This window comes from Equus caballus, chromosome 30 (genome assembly GCF_041296265.1).
Source record: "Equus caballus isolate H_3958 breed thoroughbred chromosome 30, TB-T2T, whole genome shotgun sequence".
Taxonomy (NCBI): Eukaryota; Metazoa; Chordata; class Mammalia; order Perissodactyla; family Equidae; genus Equus; species Equus caballus.
Window position 1 is genome coordinate 24,775,524 of NC_091713.1, and position 13,273 is coordinate 24,788,796.

At 39.1% G+C, this 13,273-nt stretch overlaps 1 protein-coding gene across 1 annotated transcript in view; it reads left to right on the forward strand.

Moving 5' to 3' along the window:
- The window catches only part of USH2A (usherin), a 747,192-nt gene that overhangs the window by 594,731 nt on the left and 139,188 nt on the right, over window positions 1-13,273 (forward strand). Inside the window, exons 53-55 of the mRNA XM_001915645.4 lie at window positions 4,080-4,277; window positions 4,798-4,952; window positions 6,957-7,155. Coding sequence (XP_001915680.3) covers window positions 4,080-4,277; window positions 4,798-4,952; window positions 6,957-7,155 — 552 coding nt within the window. The remainder of the gene's footprint in view (window positions 1-4,079; window positions 4,278-4,797; window positions 4,953-6,956; window positions 7,156-13,273) is intronic.

The window sequence follows — 13,273 nt, forward strand, 5'->3', positions numbered from 1 at the left end:
CACAATGGAATAGTACTCAGCCATAAAAAGGATGAAATCTTGCCATTTGTGATAACATGGACAGACCTTGAGGGTATTGTGCTAAGTGAAATATCAAAGAAAGACAAATACCATAGGATGTCATTTATCTAAAAGATTTTTTAAAAAAACTATAACAAACAAACACATAGATGCAGAGGCCAGATAGGTGGTTACCAGAGGGGAAGGCAGTCAGGAGAGAGCAAAAGGAGGACAGGGGACATTTGTATGCTGACGGATGCAAACTAGACTTTTGGTGGTAAATACAAGGTAGTCTAAATGGAAGTCGAAGTATAACGATGTACACCTGAAATTTATATAATGTTACACACCAGTTACCTCAATAAAAAAATAAATAAATAAATTCCTTTCCAACTATGAAAAAAATTTGAAAATAAACTTAAATAAAAATGATTGGGTTTCCATCTAAGACAGTTCCCTACTTTTATCTGCTCTTTGTAATCAAGGTCAAGATTTTGAAGGGCTTTTGAGACATATTTGCAATAGCCTTTCCAGCAGAGAATAGATGTTTCCACCTAATGATATAATATTATGAGGGATTTTAACATCCATATTTCCTATTTCTTTGCCTACCAGAAAAATACTATAAATCGCATAAGAAAAATAACAAAATTTTCTTTCTCATGAAAAAAAATTAAGCATTCAAGTGATGCTAAAACAAATTCTATTGAGATCAATTTAGACTAAGAAGTCAGCCTTTTTTAGAAACTTACAGTTAAAAACTGGTGCTACCAATGCTGATCAGAATTCATTCATTCATACAGTCATTCATTTATCAAAAAACAATTATTAAATCCTTGCCAATAACCAGTTACTATACTAGGACCAATAGCTAGAAAGACAAACTAATTTCCATCAGGAATTTGAAGACTATATGAAAAGACAGGAAAATGAATACGTAATTACACCATAATGTGAGAAATGGTGTGCATGTAAGTCCTATGATAAAAGTAAGCAGAGGATGCTTTTGAAAAGGACTGCCAAGACACCTAGCCCACATTGGAGAGGTTAGGCAAGGCTTCGAGAAGGATATTATGCCTGAGTGGAGAACTGAAGGACAAGTAGGAGCCTGTCAGGTTAAGAGAAGGTAGGCAAGGCAGACAGCAACATGTGCAAAGGACACAAAGCAAGAGAAAGCCCAGTAGCTTTGAAAAACATGTCCCTCAATACGGATGGAGTACCCATAGGAGAGAGAAAGTCATGGAGATAAGGCCCCAGAGCAGGGCTTAGATTGTGACGGCCTTTTACTCCACGCTAAACAATTTGGCTTTATGCAGCAATGAGTAAATACTGAATGAAGCTTTTTAACCAATGGGATGACACAATCGCATATGCATTTTTGAAGGATGACTCTGTTGGCTAAAGAAATGATTGAAGACAAGTATGTATGGGACAATTAAGCAATTAAAAGTAAATGTTGAACATATATACCCCCAAAAAACCCCAAACCCTCTGTTATTGGAAGATTAGCCCCATGTAACATACAGAACAATATTGAGGTAGAGAGTCTCAAAAAAGAAAAGTGGTTGTTGCCAGGGGTGGAGGGTAGGGGGTGGTAGAAACGTGTAAAGGTGGTCAAAAGCTACAAACTTCCAGTTATAAAATAAATAAGTTTTGTGGATGTAATATACAGCATGGTGATTATAGTTAATAATATTGTATTGTGTGTTTGAGGGTTGTTAAAAGAGTATATCTTAAAAGTTGTCATTACAAGAAAAAAATTATAACTATATGAGGTGAGGGATGTTAACTTATTCTGGCGATCATTTCACAATATGCATATATCAAATCATTATGTTGTCCTCTTTAAACTAATGCAATGTTGTATGTCAATTTCATCTCAATAAAACTGGAAATTTACATATTTTAAAAAAGAGGAGTTGGGAGCCCACCTGGTGGCTATTGATTAAGCTTGAGTGCTCTGCTTCGGCAGCCCCAGGTTCACAGGTTTCGATCCCAGGTGCAGACCTACACACCACTCATCAAGCCGTGCTGTGGCAGCATCCCACGTACAAAATAGAGAAACTGGAAATTCTGGCAAAGAAAGAAAAGAGCTCCGAGAAGTGAGATTATTGAGGGGAAGCAAAATTTCAACAAATACTTACTCATGTGAAAAGCAAAAGTGTACTTTTATGGCCTGGGAGCAATTTTGAAAGACCAGGCCCCACAGGAAAACAAAGACACAAGGAGGAAAGAGAAGAGAGTAAAAAGGAGAAGAATGCAAAGCAGTAAAGGAAGGAATAGGGCAGCCCGCAGGGAGAGCTGCCACCACTGAAATTGGAAATGGCAATGTGGGCTTGAAGACTATGCAAGAACAGTTACTAGCAATGTATAGTTTAGAGATTCAAAAATATATGACCATCTGTGGGCAGCTCAGTGCCACAGAGTCATTCAGGGAGCCAGATTCCTTTCATTTTTTGGCTTATCATGCTTCTGGTGCCGCCCTCATCCACGTGGTGCAGCCTGAGTTCCCACAACATCCTAGTTCCAGCCCATCCAGAGGCTAAGAATGGTCATGGAATGGGACCAGCCTGATGGCATTAGCGCCACTCATCAAGCCATGCTATGGCAGGCATCCCACAAATAAAATAGAGGAAGATGGTCACTGATGTTAGCTCAGGGCTAATCTTCCTCAAAAAGGAAAGAAAGAAAAAAGTAAATGTCTGGGTCTCCAACGCATATGCCTCCCCCTCAAAAAACATTAAAAAAAAAAAAAGAATGCCAATGGAAGGCAAGTGATTTCCTCTAAAAGGTGATACACGCATTGCCCACATCACTTCCATGCTCCTTCCGTTGTTGAGATCTGAGTCATGTGACCACACCAACCTGCAAAGAACACTGGGAAATGTAGTCTCTAGCCAGGAGTTCTCTGACTAGGACAGCAGGGAAAGCTGGGGACCCACTGATGGTCATGACAGATACCTTCTTACCAGGGCAAATGGAAACAGAGGATTCTCCCTTATTTGTATAGCAATTTACATTTTATGATGTTCTGCCACATAACTTATTGCATTTTATTTTCATACCAATTCTATAAAGTAGGTAGAGGATGGTTTATTGTAAGGAGATGCATGTAAAGAGAATGTGATCAAATAACCCAACTGGATGGACTGAGCATCAAATCTGAGTCTGATGGCGACAGAGCAGGTGGTCAGGCAGCCAAGGAGGAGGACCTGCTCTTCGGATCCTCCGTCTGAGAAAGGGTCCTCCAGAAACCACCACCCAAAAGTACAAATGTACATACATAGTCAACAATCACAAGATTAAATGAGTGGAAAATAGATTCAAATAATTAGACTTTCAAGTAATATTTTTGGTAAATTTGTAGCATTTGTAATTCTGAAGTTATTGAAGTTTAAAACCAATCTAAGACTTTTGGGACCGTTGAATCACATGGATGATTATCTAATAAAGGTTTTGCCAGTCCCAAAAGCTCAGCAGGTCAGTTTTGTTGTTTTAACTAGATTGGTTGTTTTGGTTTTGGTCTCAATTCTGGCTTGTAGGAGGACGGAGATGGTTTATAGTGGAGTGTGCATTCATTTTTCTTCACTGACCATGATAAGCTAAATTTCCAGGCCTTTATTTCATAACAACTACATTATAACTCATATAATAATTTAATAAAGTAATATTAACAATGTAATCATTGGTAAAATTTATAATAAAACTGTAAAAGAATGTTGGCAAATCTGCCTCACACAGAAGTAAAGAGAAATGAACTTGTGAAGCATTAACGCTTAATATACATTAGTCTGGAGCTTATACTTTTCACCATTTCTTTAATGCGTTCATATTTCTCTGTTCAGAAAAGGTGAATTCTATTCTACACAACTCCATGTTTCTGCGCCTAACAAACACTTAAAATGTTTTTTTGTGATTTAGAAAATAAAAATATTAAAGTGTTATTTACACAATGGGATTAGAGCACTAAGCATTTATTTTTAAAAGTTTGAAGGTTTTGACATTCACTTTCAATATGATGGTAAAAAATTAAAATTAAAACAAAACCTCACTGTCCGATTTATTTTATGTCTTTCCAGATAGGAACCTGGAGCCCTACATGACATATGAGTACAGGATTTCTGCGTGGAACAGCTATGGGCGAGCATTCAGCAGAGCTGTTAGAGCCAGCACGAAAGAAGATGTACCTCAAGGAGTGGGTCCCCCCAGGTGGACCAAAATGGACAATCTTGAAGATGTGATAGTCTTAAACTGGAAGAAACCTATACAACCAAATGGTATTAAGCTACTTTTAAAATAAAAAATAACATAATCTTGTAAATCCATAAGGAAATTGAAATGAATGGAATCTACGTTTAATTGGCATGCATCTAATCACTAAAAAGTATTTGTTGATAAAGGGAACTTTAGGTGCGTGCCAACTAATCCATTTTGTGAAATAGCTCTCAGAAATTTTTAGCCCCAAAAATTTTTTGCTTGAATCCCAGCGTATATTTGAGCTGCTTTTAAACAAGCAAAGCGTGTTAAGGAAAGGCAAACTAGTTTTAATATTGAAAATTGATTTGTTTGTTAGTGAGGGGAAATAAACAAATGACTCTTTGATTATCTATGTCAAGAATCCATCCCCATAAGTGCGGGTATAATTAAGAACTGCTTGAACATAGCAATATAACAGCAAATTAAAACTAAACAATGGTAGAGTATCTCATTTCTTCAGAACGCTAAGACGTGTAAGTTGGTTGCAAATAGTTAAAATGATGTGGCACTCAAATACAGGCATTTCTCTGCCTCTTTTAGGTCCTATTATTTACTACATTCTTCTCCGAAATGGAATTGAACGCTTTCGGGGACCATCACTGAGCTTCTCCGATACAAAGGGAATTCAGCCATTTCAGGAATATTCATACGAGCTCAAAGCTTGCACAGTTGCTGGCTGTGCCACCAGCAGCAAGGTAAGGGGAGTTTGCCCAAACTCTGGACAGAAGTACCCGTTCCGAAGACGATATGAATGTCCAGGTTGTGAGTGATTCTTCCAATGACAGAAAACAATGTCCTCCTCAAAATGGCATTAAGTTGGGTGTTCGTGTGGCATCTCTACGGACTGCTAATATTTAAGACTTAAAGAAAAATCACAGGAAGAGAGATTTATCCAAATAGTGTTTCATTAATAAACAAAGAAAACTTGCACCAATATTATTCTCTTTATCACACTTTTCCTCCAGCAGCTATTTTTAGATGAGTTTCTATAAATCCATAATAATTCCCAAACCATTCCTCAGTTTAAAAGGGTTTCTATTTAAATATCATTTCAACGAAAATTACCTGCTCTTGAAAAACATAGAAAAGGGCAAAAGAAGCTGGCCTAGAAAATAAAATAGTTCCAAGGCTTCTGCAACAGCCTTGGCAAGAAATAACGAAGACTGGAACTCAAGCAACAGGGGTCAGAATGGAAAATATCAGAAAGATACAACAGATATTGGGGGACAAACTGGGGGACTACAGGACTTGGTAGTCAACTGTATGTGAAGGAATAAAAGGGAAGACTCATGGATATTTTCAAGATATCTGGCTGGAGCAGTTTGTGGATCATGGTGCCATTGTGCAAGCAAAGAAAAAAACAAAAGAGGAAGAAGTTAAAAGTAAAGAATCAGATTAAAAATTTTAAAGTTCTTAAAAATATACTTAAGAGAAGGAGCAGATAGCAGAGTGGTGGAAGAAAATATTTCCACCTTAAGTGAAAATGTCTAGTCAGAAGCTGGATTAAGAAGAGACTGAAGTTTTCTAGAAAGATCTATGAGGGATATTGAAGCAAGGAGTTTGAATGTGGGCATCTAAGGAGAATAGAGAGAGAGACAAAAGCAGAAGACCATGAATGGTGAGCATTGGGAACGCTACCTAATGAAGAAAGAAAATCCACAAAAGCGACTGGGAAGAAACAATCAACGAACTTAGGAGGAAAATAAAGAGGCATTTCACGGAAGCCAACCTAGCCAGAAGAAACCCAGGAGAGACAAACACACATGACAGCTCTGATTCTTCTCATGTGGTTAAAACTTTAGAACAGCATCTTCACATGCTCTACAAGAACCATCCAAATAAAACATTCACTCAGACAGGTTAGCCACAGTGATTGTGTGCAGCTTTTAATTCAACAGACGCCGGGGAACAGCTCTGAGCGTGCCGCCATTTAGACAGATGGCGGCTGATTGACCCAATCAAAAGTTAAGGTCCAAACAGTCCTAGAACAATTCTGTGCTTTTTGCACAGACGCAGCTCATGCCTACCAGATGCCCAAATGATTGGTTAAACAGTGGAATCAGAGTCAATTCTATGAAAAAATAAATGCAGCCCGTTTTCCTCCAGAATTATATTTGGACAATGTTGAAGAAATAACTGGTTGATTTATCCAGTTTTCCTTCTCACTTGGTTCTTTGCCTCAAACATTGATGCCGATGCTATAAAGTCATCCTTGGTTTCTTAGGAAGAGTACAGAAAAGTCTGCCCACTTACACTGTTCAAAGCATATTATATGCGAGCAAGTTCACATGTGGGTTTTGCTCCATATTTACTGGTGCTTAAAATGTACAAAATCAGGCTGTTAAAATGCAAAGACACTGATGGTCCATATGGGAGAGAGTTATCAAGAGTTCTCTAGTAAGACGGTCTGCCAGCCAGATTTTACTTGTTTAAATTGAGGGCTGTACTGCCGTCAAAACTGTTGTTGAACCTGTTGTGATAAATGGTAGTCTGAGACTTAATGTAATGTATTCAAGGTCAGATTTCATTGTTTAAATAGGATGGGAGGGAAAGAATAAAAAAAGAGGACTGTTTCTTCAAGCCCCTGCTAATGATATGCCAGGCCAAACAACAACATTTTAAAACAAAAGTGACATTCTCATTGATCAGAATACCTAGTGTACTATTACAATAAATTGCTGTTTAATTTCTGTTTTCAGGTAGTTGCGGCTACGACCCGAGGAGTTCCGCAGAGCATCCTGCCACCCAGAGTCACAGCCACCAGTGCAGAGACTCTGCATTTGATCTGGAGCGTCCCTGAGAAACCAAATGGCGTCATTAAAGAGTATCAGCTCAGGCAGCTTGGAAAAGGTCTCATCTACACCGACACCACTGACAGGAGACAGCATACGGTCACAGGTGAAAAAAAAAAAAAAGGAGGAACGCCTACTGGAGGAGTCTGTCATTGTGGTTAGGGAGGCAAAGCAGCCCAGCATCCCAGGGGTGTGCGTTTGATATATGAGGTCACTTCGAGAGGACATGTTCTCTTGACATATGGTCAGGTCCCACTTATCCATGCTAATAGAAGAGCCCACACTGGCAGCAATAAGCCACAACAGCAGATAACTTCAGAAATAATTTATATTTGGCTTTGATATGCATTATGTGTAGGGTTTTTGCATCAGTATTAACTTGTTTTTTCAGACAAACAGTAAGATGCATTTTCATTCCCCAAGGATGTGCTCATAGATAAGGGGATGAGGATAGCCAGGAATGTACTGGAAGGCAGAGGAAAATCAGCCAGAGTCTAACATTTATCTACTAATTAGGTAATTAATACACATAATAGTTGACAGTTGACTGTGACAATTTGTTGTTTTTATTATTATCATTAATTAGTAGTAATTGTATTATTTTTATTATTATAACATTATTTATTATAATTAGCTTTAAAAATATAATAATAGGGAGCCAGCTGGGTGGCGCGGTGGTTAAAAGTTCTCACGTTCCGCTTCGGTGGCCCAGGGTTCACCAATTCGGATCCTGGGTGCAGACCTATGCACCTCTTGTCAAGCCATACTGAGGCAGGTGTCCCACATATAAAGTAGAGGAAGATGGGCACGTCTTCCTCAGCAAAGAAGAGGAAGATTGGCAGCAGATGTTAGCTCAGGGCTAATCTTCCTCAAAATAAAAATAATAATAATAAGAGTACAGCATAATAGTAAAACGTTAGATAATTACTAGGAGTGACTATAATAATAATTAACTTGTTTTAGCTCGAAGGTCGCTTCCAGAGAGCAGGGAAGCATTTTCCGACTTCCGCAGTCTAGAGGGCCTTCTCTAAGACACCGCCGTGTCACCTTGTTGTGTTTTCGTCATAGACCTCTGGCTGCCTGATATTTCCCTGTTTGTATTTTATTTGCCTTTCTATGTCTTCCGCCTGCTGGAATGTAAGCTCCAGGATTGCAGAGACCTTCTCTACCTAGTTCAATACTGTACCTCGAGCACCGAGAACAATCCTTGACACATCAGTAGGTGCTAAATAAATGTTTGAGGAACAAGTGAATTGCATGTGCCAAATATCGTCCAAGCACTTCTCATGTACTATCTAAGTTCATTCTCACCCCAAACCTAGGGAGTAGAGAGAATTATTACTCAATTTTACAGAAAAGAGTATTTTGAGAGATTAAGTAACTTAGTTCATTATTCGGATCTGTTGAATCATCCTGAACAGTCGTGTCAGTTTAGATCCTGAGACCACAGGCAAGAGTTGACAAACTTTTCCTTTTTCCCTGTGGTCAGCAGCCTCCCTTCTCGTGAGTCAATGCTCTCCTCCCGTTGGACCTCACACCTCGCAGGGGGCATTAACATTAGAGTTAATGAAACTCACAGAGAAGTGCAGAGAGACCTGGAAGAGTGTGCCTGAGTTTTCCTTAAAGGAGGCACAGGCTACTCTACACAGGTGGAAAAATAAACTCGTAGTGATTTGCTCTTAATTCCACAATTCCCTGACACACAAGCGAGCATTCATTGACAGATATCCGCTGTTTTCCAGAAGTACCATGCGCCTGCGGAAGGTGCTTAATAAATATTTGCAGAGCAGCACATTTCATTCCTTATCTGAAGATCCTGCGCCAAATCAATGATAATAGGCATGAGAAAAGCCCTCATCAGTTCAGATGATCAAATTTCTTCCTTATATCTCATTTCACTGAAAATGAAAATAATCACGCATAATTGAAAAAATGTTGTTTTACACAATAAAAACTTACATTTCTATGGTGCTTTGTAATTTTAAAGAACTCTTTGCATTTTGACTCACTTGATTCTCATCACATCCCTATAAGATAAGTGCGGGATTTGAAAGATGAAGATGAAATCTGACCTACTTAGGGTACCCAAGGCATTCCCTGCCTCCATCTAAAAGGAAATCTGAACAGTGTTTCATTCCAACTGGGTGTTGCCTGCTTGCTATGTTCTAGATAGTACACTAAGCGCTCTAAAATAAGCTGGCTGGTCTTAAGAAGCTCCCAGGAATAGGGAGCACTGACAAGTTAAGGAGGAGCTACAAATACAGTGAAATTGATGCTACAACAGACATGCCCCAACATACAGGATGCAGAGGGGAAAATTAAAAGAATGACTTGGAGTGGACAATAAATGTTAGTTAGAGAGTTTTGAAAGCCAAATTAAGGCACCTTAACACTTTGTATCAGTAAAGATTTCATAACAAACTGAGATACAAGGTTAAGAAATGTTCTTCTTCTTGCAATATCTGCCTGCTTAACCAGCACGGGCTTTGGACTGTTGCCAACTGTGCTGGTTTGCATTGTTTAGAAACCAGCATTTATATGCCAACAGACCAAAGTCAATTGTAATGTTCAAACCAACAGGATTGAGAGCCTCATCAACTATAAAATAATGCAAAGGTTTTTCTTTAAGCGCCTTCATTCCACCAGTTCTTTCTTCCGTTGTCATTTTTAATCGATGTTTTCACATCAGGGGGGATTTCATACATGTCACTTGATGCCAGAATTCATCTTTTATTAGAATCAATATTTTCAAATTTTTTTCCATGGAATTTTACTTTTTACAAAATTATAAAATGGAAAGAAGAGGCTGGTCTGGTGGCATAGTGATTAAGGTTACACACTCCGCTTTGGCGGCCCAGAGTTTGCAGGTTGGATCTCAGGCACAGACCTACACAATGCTCATCAAGCCATGCTGTGGCAGCATCCTGCATACAAAATAGAGGAAGATGGGCACAGACGTTAGCTCAGGGCAAATCTTCCTCAAGCAAAAAGAGGAGGATTGGCAACAGATGTTAGCTCAGGGGCAATCTTCCTCACCAAAAAAAAAAAAAAATGGAAAGAAGCCATTAGAATTCATTTGGTCCATCCCTCTGTACTGTTTTAAATAGATTTAGAGAGTACTTCACTTTGGTTTTACAGACCTAAAGAAAGATTTCTTTGTGGGATAAGGAAATAGGCCCTCATTCAACAAAACCTTACAAAAAAAAGTATGGAGCTACCTATACGCAGTTCCTATGGGGCAGGAATGGTACTAGGCATTAGATAAGCTAAAACCTGAGGTCTACATAGTATTAATGCTTTTTATCTGCCAGGGAACATTCAGTTCCATGGTTAGCTGACTGACCAAATTCTAGTACAGAAGGATCTTATGATGTGAATGACTGTTTCATTGAGTTTGTGGGGATCAGAATTTGCCACCCCAAAATGTGTCTCTTTGGCTTGATTATTTTTAAGGACAAAAGACTCTGAAAGAAACTTTGACCTTCCCCCTAACTGCCTAAAAGTTTTAAGATAGAAGGCCTGTTTCAGGAAGAGAACTCTAGGTGTGGCAGACAGGAAGGCAGGAAGGCCCATTTCTATCAAAGTTTTCTCTTGGGTCCCACTGTCTATAGATGGCTCAGCAAATATTTGTTTACCAGACATTTGCTTTTCCATCTTCATGTGAATTACCTTCCTCCCCTTTGAAGTCCCAAACCACTACCCACAACATGTTCCTTTGTCTTTAACTCAAGATGGTATTTAAGGTGGTGGCTTCAGTCGTTTTGGCAAGTTAATCCGTTTTCCTGGGTTTCTCCCATGTATGCATGTTATTAAATTTGTTTGATTTTCTCCTGTTACTCTGTCTCATGTCAATTTAATTCTTAGAGCAGCCAGGAGAACCCAGAGGGTAGAGGAATAGTTCTTCCTCCCCTTCAAGTTCATAGAATGAACTAAAATAATCACATTTATTTCAGATTCCATCTCAAATATTTGATGGAAGAGCTGCTTGAACCCCCTGGGATAAATGTTTGGATTTTCTCATCATTTCCAAAACCTTGGCATTCCCTAAGTAACAGTGGAACACTAATAAAGCTGTAGCGCAAGTCACCCTGGAGCCTGAAAATCTAGGTCCTTAGCAACGACAGGAGGGAAAGCGAGCACCTTGCCTCTGCCCCATTGTCTCCATGCTGATTTTTAATTACATCGAAGCTTTAGAAACACGATCCCGTAAATGCTTTGTGGGAATAGTGGCGCATGCACTCATCATGTGAAATCCATAAATTGCTTATAATCCTCTCAAGATGTTAAAAAAAAAAAGCATTAAGTAATTGAAGACAGGAAGTCCTCAGTTAATTATTTAGAGGTGTTATCAATGCTTTAAGTAAACTGAAGCATTTTCTGCTATCTCACTGAGCTGAATACCATAGGGACAAAGGAGAAGCAGCCATCAGCTTCTCACATTCGCTAATGCAAACAGCGCATGGCAGCTTGTCAATAAAAGACCTTTTCATATCATTTATTACTGAACATGTCCACCAACCTGCACAGAACAATTGGGATGTCAGTTATGGCATTGTTTCTCTTTGGGTTACCACGGCTTCATACACAGGCCTCCTAATGTGGGCAGTGGGCTAGAGGACAGAGGGAAAGGATTAACTAAATAATTAGGGCCACTGAGAACGACATGAATTAATCATGTCCTCTTTAGCAGCAGATATGATAAGGGCTTCTGTGTCTCTTAACTCTAGGGGGAATGTTTTCAAAATAATTCATTAAAAGTTGCTCAGCGTTACATTTCACTTAAGAGGGAAGACTCGCCAGCACTGAGTGAGCAAGGAGACAACAATTTTTCTCTTAGAAGCTCGTGGAAACCTCCTGTGCTAAGATTGCATAAACCCTAACGATGCTGGTTATAACAGAACAGGTACTACTAATGTGCCGACACAGGCATTGTACACATCAGTTTTGAAAAAAGAGAACATAGTTTGACCATTAATATCACAAAATGTGGAAATTGTTTATAAGAGGATTTTACATGTAGATAACTCTAGTATGTGCTCCACAGCATCCTAGACTTCGCTCTCATGGTATGTGTTATGCTTTATCACAATATCCTTTGTTCTTGTCTCTGTTCTTCAACCAAGGGGTGAAGTTTTTAAGGACAGAGACAACAGCCTCCTGTTTGTCATTATATCATATATACTGTGATAGGCACCTATCACAGTACTTACCTTATACGAAGTGTTCAAAAGAGGTTTTTGAATGAGTGCATGTTGAATAATAAACTAGTATGTGAAAGATTTCATTTCATTTTGACCAGATACAAAAAATATACTGTCAAACACATGTCAATCTCAAGTAGGCGTGGCTACATACTTGGCAGGGCCCAGGGCAAAATGAAAATGCAGGGCCCCTTGTTCAAAACTTAAGAATTTCAAGACCATAGAAGCAGAGCATTGAATCAAGCACAGGCTTCTTCTAAGCATGGGAGCTTGGGTCAGCACAGGTCACATGCCCGTGAAGCCAGCCCTGATCTCTGGCAATCTGGATTTATTGGCAGTGTATTTCTTTAATTGAAACAGGGAGGAGGAACACTAGGATGATGATCGTGTCCTCAGACCAGCTTCAGGAACTGCTTCTGTATCTGTGTGTAACGCTCTGCCCTGTGTTTCCCCCAGCTACGACCTGACCACTGACCACCAAGCCTCAGACCTGTGAAAACTGCTATAACAATTCATTTTATTGCCGTTTTTCCAACTCTGAGGACAACTTGATGCCTGACAACTTGCCAAAAAAAAAAAAAAAATAGCACAGCATCAGCCACTATTTCTTACTTTTTAAAAATATTCTTATAGATACAATTTTATAGCCAAAGAATTATAGTCAACAGCTGCTTGGACACTCATTTTCCAAGGAAAAAAGTTTCCTCTGAAATCCCAGATATTCCAAGGTGCTTTGTCTGGGCGACCACGACTTCTGTTTCATCCCAACAGTTCTATCCAACACCTGCTGTCCGTGAGATGCGTGTCCTTGTTGTCGAGCAGTCCAGCAGCATCAGACTTTGCTGCCACTTGATGCCACATTTTGTTTCTAGAGAACAACACTCTGCCTGAAAATGTAGGGTAAAAGTGGCTCAGTCTAGTATAGTACAACACCAGACTCAAGAGAAGAAAAGTATTTGTTAAAATAGAGTTACCAAAATCAAAAAAAGGGTCTTTCCTTGGACTGTCTTCATAATAAGCTTA